Source organism: Corythoichthys intestinalis, chromosome 9 (genome assembly GCF_030265065.1).
Source record: "Corythoichthys intestinalis isolate RoL2023-P3 chromosome 9, ASM3026506v1, whole genome shotgun sequence".
NCBI classification, from domain to species: Eukaryota; Metazoa; Chordata; class Actinopteri; order Syngnathiformes; family Syngnathidae; genus Corythoichthys; species Corythoichthys intestinalis.
In genome coordinates, this window is record NC_080403.1 from 49,007,023 (window position 1) to 49,025,588 (window position 18,566).

Consider the following 18,566-nt stretch of genomic DNA (forward strand, 5'->3'; position numbering starts at 1 on the left):
TCCAATACTGTACGCTGAAAATGACGTGATCGGGCTTGGTGACGTGATCAGAACATCCCGAACACACACATATGTATAAGTGCTGTGTAATTAGAAGATATCCTGAATATCATCGGGTTTAACAAATGATAGTGGAAGGAAAGTTTGGCTCCCCTGATATAAGTCCTATTCTTCCCTGTCAAGTCCATTCATGTCCCCAATTATACTCCATAATGTCCCCTGTACAGCCCTATGAAAACAATAACCAGGGCAGTTTCTTTTGTATTTTATTATTCAAACAATTAACGTAAATATAAACACAATTTGAATGGTAAAGCATGTCAAAAGTAGGAACTGGAGGGTGCTTTTCCAATCTTGGTCACTGGGTGGCACCATGAACATGCATATGAAATAACAAACGTGGACTCTCCTCATAGTGAAGCTAAAATAAAACAACAACAATAATAATAAAACACATGAAAACTACTAAAAATAACTGCATAACAGACAAGTACGTGAATTTTTTGTGAATGAAGCAATCTAATTTCTTCAGTACTTGTTTGTGTTATCGAGTTTAAACAGCAGATTTGAAGGAAAAGCCAGGTAGCCATATTTGTTGCTGATGGACTACAAGGGTCACAGTTTCCATGGTGATAATCCTGACCATAAGGCCTAGAGTTTTATTTGAATTTATGTTCTGGAATGTTGAATAATGCCACATGGATCGTGTCTGCACTCGTAATGTGATTTACCTGTCCCAGAGGGAGAAAAAAATAAATAGGATGGAAATAACCTGTGTTGTGATTCTTAGACACGTAAACGGTCGTACAAATCACATGATCCCTCCTTCATTCAATTTGGATGGAATCACTTGGATAATTTAGTGATGACACGGATCAACGCTCCATTTTCATCCTTCAGTCTTTGGTTTTCCGTGTGGAGTTCTACTTTGGCCTGAGAAGGAAAGCACACAAGAGAGGTGATTTTAAAATGTGATATTTTCTATTCTATCTATTTTTGACTACATTCCTGAAAATTATTTTTTTATATATTCCCTTCATAATATTAGAACTTGAGGAATAATTACAGTAACTTTTTGCTATTATTTGCTCTTTATTCTTGGAAAGTGATGTTTTCACGGAATATTACGCAATTTTAGGGCTGCAGCTATCGATTATTTTAGTAGTCGATTAAACGATGAACTAATTAGTTCGAATAATCGAGTAATCGGACAAACATAAAAAATAGGGTTGTTCCGATCATGTTGTTTTGCTCCCGAGGCGATGCCGATCGTTTTAGTTTGAGTATCTGCCAATCCCGATATTTCCCGATCCGATTGCTTTTTTTTTTTTTTGCTCCCGATTCAATTCCAATCATTCCCGATAATTTTTCCCGATCATATACATTTTGGCAATGCATTAAGAAAAAAATGAATAACACTCGGACGAATATATACATTCAACATATAGTACATAAGTACTGTATTTGTTTATTATGACAATAAATCCTCAAGATGGCATTTACATTATCAACATTCTTTCTGTGAGAGGGATCCACGGATAGAAAGACTTGTAATTGGATAAATGTGACTTTGTATATTGTGACTAAATTTTGCCATCTAGTGTATTTGTTGAGCTTGCAGTAAATGATACTGTAGCCTTTTAACTTCTGCCCAAATGCATGATGGGAAGTGCAAACATGACTGTGCGTAGGGGCACCAATTGATATATCTTCTCTGCGTTTGGAAAGAGCATAGGGTGTTAAGAAAATGATCAACTACTACCTTTCTTCCCCACATTGCTTCCCACGATATTTCTAATTGTTGAGAGAGGGATTTTAAGGCTTTAGCCAATTAAAAAAAGGCTTCAAAGGCTGCCAAAATTCTCTCTATTCATTATACGCTGCCTTTTAGCGCTATCTATAGGTAAAACGGCATCTTTATAGATTGAATGCGACAATGAGTGGGTCGTGCAGCGCATGCGTTAATTATTTAACATGATTAATCAAAAAAATAATAATTATCGCCAATAACGCAATAAATCTGATAGCCCTACTTTAAGTCAAAACTACTCTGAATGAGTGTAAGACATTTTGCCTGTAACGTTAAATACAATTAGAAAACGATTTTAAATTATATATATATATATATATATATATATTAAAAAAAGGCATGTCCGATATTTTTTGCCGATTCCAATACTTTGAAAATGATGTGATCGGACCCGATCGATCGGCATCTTTAATAAAAAAAATGTAGATACCTGAGCTGAGCCTCAAACGGTATAAAAATAAATAAATACGGATCTATGTACCACAAAAGAACAATTGGCTAACTTACATAGCAAAAGTTAGCTAGCTTAAATGCTATAAAATACTTTTTTTTTTTTCAGTGCTCTTAACAAATGGTTCAGACACATATTCCCACAAAAATTGGCTAAATATATCTTGAAACTAAATTACGAATGCATTATAATAAACATTAGCTCAAACAAAAACCTAGCTTATGTTGGTCTTAACACAGTGCAGCTGGATTTGGCCATGTAAAATGAGGCAGACTAGAGGGCAGTGTATCCACCCAAGTCAATAAAACAAACCTTTACAACGCCACTTTAATTAAACGAATACTCGAAGCACCAAAATTTAATTCGAATCTTTTTTTCTAATCGAATACTCGAGTTAATCGATTAATCGTTGCAGCACTACACAATTTGAAGAAATATTTAAGTGTACTTTGTTTCTGTTCATTTTTGCACTCTATACAACTTTGATGCTGCTTACTATTACTACTTTGCATCGAGTAGATTTTACTTTTTAACTTTACTTTTTTTTTTAACATATTAAGAACTAAAAAATTCAAGACTGATTTCTCATTCTTATAAAAGTTCGTCGTAGGAAAAAAACACATTGAGTTATGACGACATCGACTTACTCTCAACAGTGCCTTCCAGTTTTACAGGCTTACGGCCTATTTTCAGAGCAGAGCTGCCACATTTATGCCGAGGTCTGATTCACAAGCAAACACAGAGCTTTTTGTTGGGAGCACAGTTAAGATAGTCGCCGGGATCCCGGGGGCTTTTGGCGTCACGGCACCACAACGTTCACAATGGCGACTACCCGTGCCAAAGGGATGACGACAACTGGGTTAGATAATCATAAACGTCATGACTTCTATTGTACCTTCACTTGATCTTCCATGTCGGATATCTTCTTCCTTAGACTCCGACTGTCCTACAACACCATAAGTACACTTGAAAACTACAGGAGTCATTCATATTGCACAGAGGGAATTAGAAAATGTTTGTTTTCATGTTAAATCCTTGAATTGCTCTGTCCAGATTAGAAGAAGATACAACAGCTTCATAGTTTGCCCAAAATCAATTGACCGACTTCCTTATCCATTTCAGGAATTGATTTTTTGAGTCTTTTTGTTTCATGAGAGGCATGTGAATCCAAATCAGTTGTCCAGTCAAATTTGTGGCATAATCTGAACTCATTCATGACCATTAATGGCACTAGAAGATAATATGAACCCTCCGATGCCTGAATTTACATTTAACAAACATACTGTACAATAAAACAGCATCAGTACATAAATATATTAATAGTCTTCTTCTTCTTTTGCTTTCGGCTTTAAAAATACCAAATATTATAATGAAAATAATTTAAAAAAAAAAAAAAAAAAAAAAAAAAGGTAGCAATCTTAAACTAAACAAAATGAGGAAAATATTTTTGGAATAAACAAGAAGTAAATGAAGAAAATTAATCTTAAACAATTAAAAAAAAAAAAACTTAAAATACAAGTCCATGAAAAAATTTTTTTTTATTATTAACTAAAATTAATTAATTAATTAAAATATAATTAAAAATATAACTTCAAAAAATAGTAAATCCTAGATCTGAAAAAAAAAAAAAAAAAAAAGTTAAGTATAAAAATGTAAAAAGCGTAGAAAATTAAAATAAAAAATGGAAAAAAATTTTTTTGAAAATACAAAATAAGAACATAATACTCAATTTTTATTTGTGAAATGTATAATTATTTTTCTATTTTAAATATTTTTTATTTTAAATATTTTCTCTCTCTCTCTCTCTCTCTCTCTATACATATATATATATATATATATATATATATATATTTTTTTTTTTTTTTTTTTTTTTTTTTTGAAGAAGAAACTGTTGAATTTTTTTTTTTTTTAATGATTTTTAGCTGGATAGTATTTTTATATTTAGTTTTCTATTTTTATTTATTTATTTATTTTCTTATTTTTAGTAGGGCTGTCAAAATTATTGCGTTAACGGGTGGTAATTAATTTTTTTAATTAATCACGTTAAAATATTTGACGAAATTAACGCACATGCGCCGCTCAGATTAAAATGACAGCAGTGTAATGTCCGCTTGTTACTTGTTACTGGTTTTTTGTTGTTTGGCGCCCTCTGCTGGCGCTTGTGTCCAAATGATTTTATGGGTTTGGGGAATGAGCGTGGTGTGATGACATCAACAATGGTGAGCTACTAGTTTATTTTTTGATTGAAAATTTGACAAATTTTAATAAAACGAAAACATTGAGAGGGCTTTTAATATAAAATTTCTATAACTTGTACTATCTTTTAAGAACTACAAGTTTTTCTATCCATGGATCGCTTTAAGAGAATATTAATAATGTTAATGCCATCTTGTTGATTTATTGTTATAATAAACAAATACAGTACTTATGTACCGTATGTTGAATGTACTGTATATATCCGTCTTGTGTCTTATCTTTTCGATCCAACTATAATTTACAGAAAAATATGGCATATTTCATAGATGGTTTGGATTGCGATTAATTACGATTAATACATTTTTAGGCTGTAATTAACTCGATTAAAAATTTTAATCGTTTGACAGCCCTAATTTTTAGTAGTATTACTTTTCTGTACTGTGACACATTGTGGGGGCAGGTAGTGGAGGGCCATTACAGTCATTGGCCCAAGATGAAGAATCCTGTTAAAATGGCCGCCAGTCAAAACACTACGCTTCCCAGCATGCCGCACAACTCCTCCAAGTGTGGCTGGTTAAGCCATTTAATTGCAGCTTGCCTGGAGGAGTATATAAAAGATGACCAGACTGAGAGAGAGGAAGTGTATAAGGAGATTAAGAGAAAGAACTGAGAGAAAGTATTTGAAAACAGACCTAAGTTGACGTTTGTTTGTTTTTTTTAGATATTTAATTTGTTGTTTTGTGTTGCTTCTTGTGCCGAAATTTTCTTTTGGGGAAACCTGCTCTTTTGTGAATAAAGAAGCTGTGTCTGCATCCCGAGCTCCTTCCTGGCCAGGCCTACCTCGTGTGATGTCACAGTACTTACAGTATGTATTCCACCAGTGCTTTATGTACCATAATTTTCGGACTATAAGCCACAAATTTTTTCCCCTCATTTTGAATCCTGCGGCTTATTGTCTGGTGCGGTTTTTCTGTTGATTTATTTGGGTTAATAGGTAACACTTTATTTGACAGCGGCGCCATAGGACTGCCATAAGACCGTCATAATAATGACATGACACAATCATGGGGATTAATGAATGCTTATGAAAGATGTCATTAAGTGTCATCTGGAAAATTATGTCACTAACTCCATTTATGTCCAGCTCAGATCTCTTACATCCATTCAAAATTTAGATAATTTGCCGGATGATACAAAGTGACATCTGTCATAAGCATTTATTTAAGCTCATGGCAGTGTCATGTCATAATTATGATGGTTTTATGACGGTCTTAGTGCGCCACTGTCAAATAAAGTCTTACCAAATACAATAACTAGTAATTAAAGAAACAACTGGAACAGATTTTGAAGAAATAACTAGCACAGAACATGAATTTTGATTGTTATTTACATCTGTAGTGCTGCAATGCATGCTAGTAGGCATGTTGGACAACAACAGAGTTGACAGCAGGTGGCAGCAGAGGTTGACTGTCTCCCCCATGGGAGCAGTGATGGCCACATGAAGTTTTTTGAAGCAATGAAGCATTGCAGCCAATTTGATCTAAGCTTCATAGTGGTTCATTTGGTCTTATGACAGTCTTGTGATGACGCTGTCAAGTAAAGTGTTACCGGTGAATATCGTTTGGTGTAAATATCCCAAAATACAGTGAGGACAGCTGTGGTTTATAGTCCAGTGCAGCATATCTATGAACAAATGCTGTCAAACTTGGTGGTTGGCTGCTTATACTCAGGCAAGGACGTAGGTTTGCATAGAGACGGTAGGGACATAACTTTTCAGGATGCTCAAATGATCCCCACCAACTTTTAAGCAACCTTATTTGCATTATTTAATGACCTCAGTTATATGGGTCATTTAGACTGTCTTCCTATATGTTGTAAGGATAGAATTGATCCTACCATTATCAAATCAATTACAGTACTTTCATTATGTTCACTTACACGGACCCCTTTTCACTTTTTCAATGTGGCAGTCCAATTTTCCCCTGAAACGCACGTTTGATTGACTGATGACTTGAGGTTACCCACCCCCCCAAACACACACACACACACACACACACACACACACACACACACACACACACACACACACACACACACACACACACCCATTCAGCCGGACAGAAATACAACATGCCGCCTCCCCTGCCCCCTTCAAACACGAGGGATATTAGAATTTTTTTCCCCCCGCCAGCAGCAGCCACTGTAAGTAATGTAAAAAGACGTCAATGTTGTGGAGGTGGGGAACACTCCACTAATTTTGCTACTGCGACAGTGGTTCGAGTCAATTTTACTCACTAAGATTTTTTGAAACAAGAAAAACAGCTCGCTGAAAATAAGCTTAACAAACTTATTTTAAGCAACAAAGTACATATATTTACTCTTAAAAGAAAAACGTGTTTGTCAGAAATGTTTTTATTTTAAGAATATCGTTCAAAACATTATTTGAAAGATTTTTTTTCTTGATTAAGGTGAAAGATGACCAACTTTTAGATGTATGTGCTCAATCCGAACAAGTAGTAACATTTACTTAAAGTAAGTGGAAGAATCTGACACCTTAATCTGTTAACTAGCCTTTAACACTCAAAAAAAGATGGAGAAAATTATTTGACTAGATTTAAAAAAATATATATATATATATCAGATTAAGACGTCATAAATTTGCAGTGTGAAAGTTAATATAGGTCAATACAAATTTATTTTGCATTAATCATTTAGCCTATCAATTAATTAGGTTTATAGTGGTGAGGAATGTAGCCCTGACCCTCATTCACCAAATATTTGGTCTTATTAATGTCCCGTCCCCAGCAAAAAGTGTACATGCAGATTATGCTGTTATATCGTCCCTACCTGATGGGGAAAATATTACATTATGCCTTTGTGATGTATGATTGCTTCTGTGACCTAGATTGTAACAACTTCTATTGTTTTTTACCTTGAGTTACATAGTTAGGAGGGAATCTCACGATATAACTTGTTTTGCACCATAGTCCCATAATTAGGAGGGAATCTCACGAGATAACTTGTTTTGATTGTTTCTTACATGCCTGGGTTCCATAGTTAGGAGGGAATCTAACGAGATAACTTGTTTTGCACTCATAATAATTACCGTGGGAACACAACATCTGCTACCGGACGGCGCAACCTGGGAACCACGCAAAGAAAAGCCCCTTTTTCGAGGGGCTGAACCAAAAGTAGCTTTGCCATTGGACGGGGCCGCGCCGCCTGGGAGCGGAGGTTGGCCGTCTCCGCCCCCGTGTGGTGCGTTCCTACAAAAACCGGGCATTTCCGGGCGACCAGTGTAGTCCGCCAGCGGGTCACATACGGATCGCCTGGCTTTGTTCCTTCGCCGCCTAACCGGAGCGTTGGCTTCCGCTCATTTGTCACAGTAAGCGATTTTCATTGCTAAGGGACAACTGGTTGTGCTGTAACGTAGCGCGGGGATTCTGGGATTGACAAACTCAAATCTAGCGTCATCGTTACCCTTGTTATGCTTGTTTTTGATGCTTGTTGCTTGCTCTTGTGGGATTGTAATCAATAAATCTCATTTATTCTGCATTTTCTAATCAATAAACATTGTCTATTGAGCAAAGGTGTGCCTGTTACTGATTCACCGCGAACCTGGAAATTTCGGAAAACACTACCAATATTAAGACCAAACCTACGCCCTTGTACTCAGGTGTGCCTAATAGCCCGAAAATTGCAGTATATCAGTTAAATGTAAATGGGGAACACTATACACTACATAAAGTACTTTACAGTATTAACTCATTGGCTTCCATTGACAGTGATGGACGTTCAATCCAAATTGACTTCCTCCCAGTCAAAATGGATTGGGCTTATATTGCTGTCATTGCCAGTGAAGGAGTTAAACTCAAGGCTAAAGTATCCTACCTTTTTTTCTGTTTCAAGCATGTTACATCCAAGTTCACTCTTTCTCTCCTTTTGCTGCAAAAGAAAAAAAAAAATTTGCTTTAAATGCAGAGTACCTGATGTTTTGCGGTTACCTGAGCTCTTTGCAGTTGCTCCTGAATCACAACCAATTCCTGCTTACTGGTTTCCAGTCTTGACTTGAGCCTCTGATTAGTGGCCAGTGCTTTCTCATACATCTGCAAAACGTGATGATTCGGTATAAAAATTGAAGCTAAAAAATTTGAAGGTTTATTGAATTTTCAACTATTGAGAAAACTGGGCGGGTTAATTGAAGAAAACAAAATCGTACGTAGCATCACGTGCCTTTTTATAATCATTTCGCGCGATCTCCTCTTCTGCCTTTTTTCTAGCTGATAGTCTGTTCTCCCGTCTTGAGAAATACGACTCGGCGTGGTTTTTTGTTGCCTCGTTGGAGGCATCCGACACACCATGGGAGTTCAGTCTTAAAGAAAAAAATAGAGGACTTTAGCCATTAAAAGAATTGCATCGAGCAAGTTTGGCTTTGTTGCATGAGTGATGACAAAACGATCCTACCTTGATACTCGCTCATGCTGAAAGAGAGAAAGACAACGTTAGTCAACATTAATTATAATTTTGACTGTTCATCTAAAAGTACAGGAGCCGGTTACATTATTTGAATGCTTATCTTGTTAGTGTCATAAGCCTGTCATGATCATGACATGACACCTGACATTATTATGCATGAATGCTTGTGACAGATGTTGTTCAGAAAGTTGAAATTGTTACAGATGTCTTTGGGTTGGGATTAGGGTTTAGGAACTTTGTTAAGGTTAGGATTTAGGTGGCATTCAGACTGCAGGCATATCTGATTCCAGTCGGATTCCTACTTAAATCAGATATTTAGGGCTGACGGTTCACACTATTTTTAGCAAGTGTCCAAATCGAATCTGGGCCGTTCAGACTGTGGCAACAAAGGCGTCATACAGCGTAGATGACTGTAACAGCTGTTGAATTCTTCCTATTATGTTTCCCCACTAAGAGGAGCTGTTACGCGGTTCTAACGGTTCAAATGGACGGACATCTTCAAGTGCTAAACCAATGTAAATTCGGAGCAGATGGCTGAATAGAGCCTTGTAATTGGATGTCTATCACCGTCAAAGGCAGCAGCCAAAGGGTTCATTTTCACAGACAATATAATAGAAATAAAATCTCACTGATTAAAAAGTTAAAACTTACATTAAAAAACATTTGGCTCGTGTGCGGCTGGGTGTGATTGGGCACGCTCGGGTGGAAGGTCCTGGTGCCGGGATTGGCAGTGGGGCGGCGTAGGGTCGGTTGCCAATGGGCTTACACTCACAAGGGATTCATACGATTATTGGGTTCTAGATCACAGTGCTGATTTGTGTACACTCTACCCCTCCCAATCACTTAGCTTTTATTTTCCCCCACTCCTTCTTTCCCTGGTCAAAAGCCCCCCCACATGGTGTCAACCGGAAATACATCTAGCTGACGATAGCACCAACATATTATTAGTTAGTGTAGACGTTCAATGTGTTTCTTGTTGTTGCTTTTATTTCTTTTCTTGTGTGTTTTTTTTCTGTCCCCCCCATAACCCCTTCCTGTTCGCTGCTTTGTCATAATAAATTAGATATGTTGAATGATCACAATGGGAGTATGTCATACTCTCAATGTGAAACAATAAAACTGTTCAGACCAACCGGACACTTAGATTTCCATTCTCCATGTCATACAGCTGAACAGGACAGGTTTAAAAAAAAAAAAAAAAAATGAAATTACAAATAAAAAATCTTATTTAATGTGACACAGCTGATAGGATAGTACAGGTAGTCCCCGGGTTACGCTGGTGACTTAACCCTAATTTCCGCGTAAATCGGGATTAACCCATTTAAGTACTCCTAAATCTCACAATAACAATCCAAAAAATCCAAAATGATTGTATTGTTTAATGATGGAGGATACACTGCTCTCTGGTGGCAGTGTTGGGTCTGGCTGGACTGTCGCTTTGTATGACTGAGGAATTGTCTGACACGGATAAAGGACAGCTGCACTCTGGTTTGGCCCACATAAGGCCATAAGTTGTTTCAGCTGATATATGTTTGTGTATGCATTTGTAATTAAGTTTAGAGTTACAGTTTGTGGAGTTATGTGTGAGCGATTTGCTATGAGAATTGTAAATACGTTAGCATTCATAGCATTTAAGCTAGTAGCCTAATTTAATCTACTAAATTTACGTACTGTATTAATCAGACTTGATGGACGTTTGAACACCAATTGTTTTGTGTCAAGTGTTTATTGTTAAAATGTGTGTTGTTTTGAAAATGAGTGTAGATATGAGTGTTAAATCTTTACAAATTGTCAAAAGTGAAGGAAAAAGATATTAATAAAGTAAAGTAAAAAAATAAGATACTGTGAGGTACAATAGGGTACTGTTTATACGACAAAAAACCAACAACAACAACAAAAACAAACGAATGGCAAACACAATGGCGGACAAGACTCTGGAGTCGTTAAGTCGAAATTGCAATTTAGATTTATTTATTTATTTATTTTTAAATAAAACCTTTTTTTTTTTTTTTTTTAATTATGATTAAAACATGTTCCCTTTTTAAAATGTTTTTGGATGACAAGAATTGAAGACAATTTTACTCTGCTGCTATATCATCAGTATCTAAAACCATTTGCATTCTCGTCACTGCGAGCCCTAACCACAACAGGAGACTTCCTGTCTTTCATGCAAAGCTTTGAAAATTCCAAGCTCAGTGAAGGCAGCGTAATGGAAATGAATCCTTAAATAAACCTGGAGTCAACACACCCAAAAAAGGCCATAGCTGCAATAGTGGCTTTTGCATTTGGATTTATTACTTCAACCCCCACATGTTACTTTCTCTTGTCTGTTACGACGCACATTAGCAAAGGCCATGTATTGAGTTTTTGGCTGCCATTGCCAGTGCTAGACGTCCAGTCCATTTGAAGTAGGGGATGGCAGCGAATGAACGAATGATTGGACGACTTCTAGTGATAACCTCATTTAAATTCACAATAGAAAGATGAAAAAAGATTGGACATTGGACAATGGGTTGGAGGTCTATCATGTGCATTGATAGAGAATGAGTTGTCAGGTACAGAACATCAGATTGTCAATGTTTTATCGTATTGGTGTCAAACTCGAAGCCCGGGGACCGGATCTGGCCTGACAGGTCAATTTGTGTGGCCCATGAATATCAATCGTGTGCATCGAGTTCATGTTTCTTTCTTAAGCAAAATTTCTGAAATTCTCAATGACACATGGAGGATTGCAGAAATCAGATATTTATATATATTTCCCTCCACTTAAAAAAATAATAATAAACATTGCTTCTTTAAAAAATGAAAAAGATATTTTAAATTTTTCCTTATTTGATTAAAGAAAACAAAGTTTTTTGAAACTGTATTTTCTCATTAAAAATGAGAATTCAAAATAAAATTTAAAAGTCGGAAGCAAATTAGAAAAAAAATAAAAGAAAGAATATTAACTGTTTTCTTTTTACTTTTATTAATTAGAAAAATAAAAATAAAACAAAAAAATTAAAATTAAAAAATATATGGAAAATAAAAAAATGATAAAGTGTATTTTTATAGAAAAAAAAACCTAATAAAAATTTGAAATGCCATATTTGATAATAATCTGTTACAGGCCGTTTATTTAACTCATTAGCTGCCACTGACGGCACTGGACGTCCCATCCATAGTTTTAATGGGGTCATAACCAGAGTATATTTTTGGGTTTATTCGCTTGTATTATATTAATTTTGTTTTATTATAATTTCTTGAATTCATTATTTATCATTAAAAAAATGAAAAAAAAAATATAGCAAAATACAATAATGATGAATAATAACATATACAGTATACAGGTAGTCCCCGGGTTACAAACGAGTTCCATTCCTACGCTGACGACGTAACCCGAATTTCGGCATAAATCGGAATTCACTCTTGAAGTACCCCTAAACACCCCCTAAATTTCAAAATAACTATGCAAAAACATGTATTATACAATATTGTACTGTCCTCGCCAAGACGTTGGAGTTAAGTCATAGTCAGGCAGCTAGCTAAATTGTAATATTTCCCCTCTCTCTCTCTCTCTCACTTGGCTGTGTGACTTTGTGGGCACAAATGTGCTCTTCCTGGTGAGTGGGCAAATACGTTCCTCTTCATGTGTACGTGTGCTCCTACTCGCAATGGGAAGTACTGTTCTGCGCTTCCTGTGCCAAAATAATTGTGATATACAGTATATACATAATACTGTGAGGTACAATAAAGTACTGTTTACATGACTTCATTAAAAAAAATAAAAAAAAAAGACTGAAAATTTGTTTCTAATATTTTATTCCAGAAAGAAACTGTATATATTTATCATTATAGACCTGGCATCCTCATTTTGATTTATGTAGTCCACACTTGACCCAAAATGTGATGTCCATGTCTGTGGATGCCAGGTCTTTATGGGTTTGTTGTTTTTTTTCCCTTTTAGATGACCAAAAATAGTCACTTGCCCTGTAAACGCTTAAGGGCCTCACAAAAGTATTTGGTCAATTTTGGGCAATTACTCCAATGTTGCCAACGTCTACGACGAGCATGACGCTCTTGCTTTAGCGGTTTACTGTCATCGGATACTTGCGTGGACAAAACAAAACAGCTCATAAAGATACAAGCCTGCATGTGTAAACACTCGTAGATCTTGCTTCAGACATTTACTAGACTTCTGGAGCTTCAGTAGACAGCGGATGCACTCAGAGGAGCCTGTGGTTTAAATTAAAGGGATATCACGTATAAACAGACTGATTGAGAAGAGCCTACGTGATGGGACGGATCCCGTCGGGACCACTTGACTGCTGACCGGTTATTCCCCAGTGGAAAATGTGAGTTTCCCGCAGGACGAGAAGGAGAGATAAACATCCATAAATACCGGGACTCGGTTCCCACAAGTGGATCCAAGTGCTTACTGTCATCCTGTCTTTTTCTTTCTCTCTCTCCATATCCTCTTTAACCTTTCCACATTATATGTTCAGTCCAACTCTGCCATTCTGAAAGTTGAACAAAATGTTGTTAGAACCATGGAGTTTTTATTATTTATTTGTTATCTTATTCAGTTTTAATTAATTTTAGCGTATTTTTTTCTCTTCAATTCATTTCAATTGACAAAAACAATGCTTTTTCAAGTCCACTTTTCATCATTCTGTTCCTTTCAATTAACGATAACCTTGGTTCGAACTAGATGCATTTGTGATGTCATCAAATTTGTGGTTGCTTGATCAGTCATATGTTCAAATAATGTGTTGCGTTAATATAGTTGTTTTTGCCCTTTAGATAATTACTGTAATTAACTCATTGGCTGCCATCGATGCAGATGTTTTTTCATTTGCTGCCAACCCTCCCAGTCAAAATGGATTGGACGACTATCACCGTCAATGTGTTTGTTTATATTTTTAACACATTTTCTTTTCTAAATACCTCTTTTACTTTACGAACTACCACAAAACATACTCTGTAATAACTATACTTGTACATGTTAAAAGGTAGATTTTATTTTCAAATATTCTTTCTGAAGGAATCTGACCGTCAGGCCAGACCGCCAGAATCGTGCCAGCCGAACCACTGGACCCACGCTGGCGCAGATCCAACGATCCAGGCCGGTGAGACCCTGGCAATCCGGCCAGAAGGACAAACTTCGCACATTCACCTCAGTCTTAACTAGGGCTGTCAAAATCATCGCGTTAACGGGCGGTAATTTTTTAAATTAATCACGTCAAAATATTTGACGCAATTAACGCTCATGCCCCGCTCAGATTAAAATGACAGCAGTGTAATGTCCGCTTGTTACTTGTTTTTTGTTGTTTGGCGCCCTCTGCTGGCGCTTGGGTCCAAATGATTTTATGGGTTTGGGGAGTGAGCATGGTGTAATGACATCAACAATGGCGAGCTACTAGTTTATTTTTTGATTGAAAATTTTACAAATTTTAATAAAACGAAAATATTAAGATGGGTTTTAATATAAAATTACTATAACTTGTACTAACATTTATCTTTTAAGAACTACAAGTTTTTCTATCCATGGATCACCTTAAGAGAATGTTAGTAATGTTAATCCCATCTTGTTTATTTATTGTTATAATAAACAAATACAGTACTCATGTACCATATGTTGAATGTATATATCCGTCTTGTGTCTTATTTTTTCATTCCAACAATAATTTACAGAAAAATATGGCATATTTTATAGATGGTTTGAATTGCGATTAATTGCGATTAATACATTTTTAAGTTGTAATTAACTCGATTAGAAATTTTAATCGTTTGACAGCCCTAGTCTTAACACTTCGTACTGACTCAATTTTGAAAGGTTGAAAGAAGGCTCGCCGAGAACAAGTTGACAATTTATTCGGGTCGCCAGCGATCAAAACTGCAATGCGAAACGGAAACACTCAGGCGAGGAGGCAAACACGTTCCAAGGTCACCATATCAGAAGTCAACGAAAGGTTCCCGAGAAAAAAGACAATGCTTAGTTAAATATTCAGTCTTTTGAAGGCTCTTGTGGGGTGGGCTGTTGACAGGAAGAAGGGTGTGTTTAGGATTATTGTCTGTTTGTGGATTGGACAGGAGGATTCATGAGTTACTGTTGTCCGGGCAACGAGAGTTGCGGATTTTGCCACCTCAGCGTCAAAGGGGCTCTTGGAGTCTTGTCAGTTGTGTTATCAGTTGGATATCGTGCGTTCGCCGGTGTTTCTTGTGTTGGGACAGAGCGTCCTGCCATTTGTTCTGGACTGTTCGGGAGAAGTGATTGCGAGAGTTGGTGTGTCAGTTGCATGACACACACGCTGGGCTTCCGTGATAAGAAGGCATTGTTCATCTCTTATGCCCTATATTCTTTTTGTTTTGCTTAAACTATGGTTTACGTGCTATTTATTTAAATTGAGTGTGTTAGAACAGTGTTTTTCAACGTTTTCTGAGTCATGGCACGTTTTTATTTTGGAAAAAATCTCGTGGCACACCACAACCAAAACTGTTTCACACCTACTTTTTTGATTTATCAATATTTATACATACCCAGTGTGAAACCTGAGTCTGTTTGGATGAACACAAAGCCGATATCCTGGCAGGAATCTTCATCAACGGCTCTCGGTCCCTCTCTGTTTTTATTTATTTTATTTGTTTTTATAACAATTAGACTTGAAAAGCTCAGACTTATCAGACAGGGGTACTTTAGCAATGTCTTTAACTCCATCAGGGCCGAGCATCTCGCTGACAATGGCTTTGCAGGCGGGTAGTATTAATGTGTCTGTCAGAGTATGGGACTTTTTGGATTTAGCAACAAGTTCAGCAATAAGGTAATTGGCTTTGAGGGCTTTCTCATTTACTTTTGTAGTTTTTCTCAAAAAAGTTGCCTGTCTCCCTGTTTCTCACGAAGGCCAACAAAATAGTCCATCAAATTGTTTTGAAGCGACGTTTGGAGATGACGTTTAAGCTCGCTTGGCACCATGCGCTGTTCGGTAGCTGCTCGTGTCGCGTTCAAGAACTGCACGGATTTCTAGCCGTCAGCCACCTTGCTGTTCTCGACAATATGTTGGCATAAAACACAGGGGGAGGAGTGTTCCATATGGATAAAATGGAAAGGACACTTTCGTGTATATCGATATTTGACAAGTATAATCAAATGATGTACAGTGGAAGTGCTGGGGTCCACATTGTCGCGGACAATTTTTTTTTTAAATTAATAGGCCAATAAAATTTCAAAAATTTCACTTTTGTTTATATGAACAGGGCTAACTTCTAATCCTCAATTGTGATATAAACTATAAACCAATTTACATATGGCGGAAAACACTCAGGTGACTTGAAGTTCCACTCTGAGACCCCGAATTTGGCCAAATTTCAAAATCGTCCTAAATGCATGTGTGATACATCGTTGGAAAGCTTAAAATCTCAATTTTCTGGTTGAAGAAAAATTTTGAACAGGAAGGCATTAAAAAAAAAAAAAAAAAAAAAATTAAACGGCGAACACCTAACTGGAGACGAGAACACGCAAGAGCAGAATTAAAGACGCCACGATTTTAATGAGATATTATCGCGTAGTTACCTTGTTTCGATCCAAAAGCTCCATGTCGCATGTATCACAGAGTCTCAAGACACAGCTGTGAATGGCCAGAGCTGGATTTTTTTTGGATTTGATGGGTGAAGCATGGAGATATAACAAGGGTCGCGATGCAGAAATCGCAGACATCAAGGAGTGGTCAAGATGTTCTTTTTCATATATTTACCTTTTTAAATGTTATTTTTTAATTTTTCTTGTTTGGATCGATTATTTATCATTTAACATATCGGGAAAAATGCGACAATAACAAAAAAAACAAACAAAAAAATACAATTAAGCGATAGTTATGAGGTAGATATCCGTGACTTTTTTACAGACGTCAATTTTTTCATTGTGACATAATTTGCTTAAAAGTTTAAAATGTGAGTGAACAATTTTTCAAGTCGGTTTTTTTTTTGTTTTTTTTAAACGAAATGTGAGACATCAATAAATGATTCTAAGCTAAAAACGACAGACATTTTGAATAATAAATATAATTAATTACCTTCGTTTTATGGCTGGTTGAAACAAAAGCGGTTGCGCGACATCTGTAAACCAGGGTTTTCAGGGTAAAACGGACAAATGAAAAATAGTTCGAGGGCTTAATGTGCCATGAATCTGCTATGGCAGCATATAGAGATATTGTTCTATCAAACACAACAGTTGTTTTAGCTTAAAATACAGCAGTTTCTTTTAAAGAGGAGTGCAATAGCAGAAACTGTTTTTTCAGTCGTCTGTGTTTTCCGCCCTATATCAAATTTTGTTAAATATTTTTTTAAACCTAATCTATGAATGATTTGGCCCATGTGGCCCTTTAAGCACAAAAGCTTGCACACCCCCTGTCTAAAGTACCTTTCATTTGACTTTGTGTTTCTGTTTGTGTACTACATGTATGATGATGACACAGAAAAATAAAAAAAATTCATAACCAAAGAACAGGAAAAGAAACTTACAATAAATGGGACAAGCTTATCTGTACGATATCGAGTTGATGACTACTTTTACTGTACCTATTGGCTTCAACATGACAGTACTTCTGTGTAGGATTCCAGACTTGCTCATTTCAACTAATGATAACATGTTCATGTTAGTACTTTATGACACAGCTTGAAAAGAAAAATTAAGTTTCAATTCCTTTCCTTAAAGATGAAAAATCATCCTGAAAACTCACCCTCAGGCTCTCGCTGGCGGAGGATGACGAAGACGAAGAAGAGTCTGAAGTGGACTTCGTGATGCGGGGATGATCTTTGATAAGAGACATTTGGGACGACATGGCCAGGTCCCAAAAGCCTTTATGGACAGCTGTTTCACGTCAATGAAAATATTCCCTGACAAAAACCTCATTTAAGCCGTATTCCTCCCATGATAGTGACTGGTCCATTAGACACTGAAGTGATGGGGGGGGACATTGAAAGTGAAGAGTAGTAGAGGGGGCTACTGTGGTGGGACAGTGGAGTGGGCGGGCCTGGGGAACATCTGACAGGTCTGAAATGCTGTTCGAAATGGCTTATCATACTTGACTGTTTTCATTGGGAATGTACAGGAAAAGACTATTGCTATTTTTTGATGATTCAATCCTTTTGAGCATAATAATTCAAGATAAAACTCTGACCATGTTACCATTAGGCTTGTTAAGCACTTCTTAATGTTTATTTGTAGTAGCACCATCTAGCGGCTGCAAAGAAAAAGCACAAAAAGTGCGTTTCATAATTACTTTTGTACATATACCTATAGTATTAAAAGCTAAGACTATATATGTATTTAAAATATATATAATTTTGACTTGCACATATACGTATCCCCATAGATACACTTTTTGGTACTTTATATGAAGAATATTAAAAATTGAGTAATTTTAATGAGGTGTGTTCATAACTTGCAGCTGTAATTATAAAAATAATATATTGAAGAGTGTTGCATTATTGCATAAATCAAGGAATAACGGGACTGAGGGGTTTATGTATAATATGGCCGCTGGGATAGTGACTGCAGTTGCCATGGAAACTTCAAACTAAGCCTATTCGATCATTTATAGTCGTTCAAAAATTTATGTGAGCATACTAAACATGGTAAACACAAACATGTGTTTA

General features: G+C 36.3%; 1 protein-coding gene across 3 annotated transcripts; it reads right to left on the reverse strand.

Moving 5' to 3' along the window:
* Window positions 1–17,873, reverse strand: LOC130922074 (protein phosphatase 1 regulatory subunit 12B-like). Of its 3 annotated transcripts, XM_057846588.1 has the most exons (8): window positions 17,648–17,772; window positions 13,352–13,432; window positions 8,922–8,938; window positions 8,691–8,829; window positions 8,462–8,563; window positions 8,349–8,402; window positions 3,157–3,207; window positions 1–933 (listed from the first exon to the last, which is right to left on the reverse strand). In XM_057846588.1, exons 2-8 carry the CDS (start codon window positions 13,382–13,384, stop codon window positions 847–849), a joined length of 483 nt encoding a protein of 160 aa, XP_057702571.1. In that variant the 5' UTR covers window positions 13,385–13,432; window positions 17,648–17,772; the 3' UTR covers window positions 1–846. The 3 variants fall into 3 exon arrangements, with proteins under 3 accessions (XP_057702571.1, XP_057702569.1, XP_057702570.1); XM_057846586.1 differs by lacking the exon at window positions 13,352–13,432 and having other exon boundaries at window positions 17,648–17,873; XM_057846587.1 differs by lacking the exons at window positions 3,157–3,207; window positions 13,352–13,432 and having other exon boundaries at window positions 17,648–17,873.
* Between the last annotated feature and the right edge of the window lie 693 nt (window positions 17,874–18,566).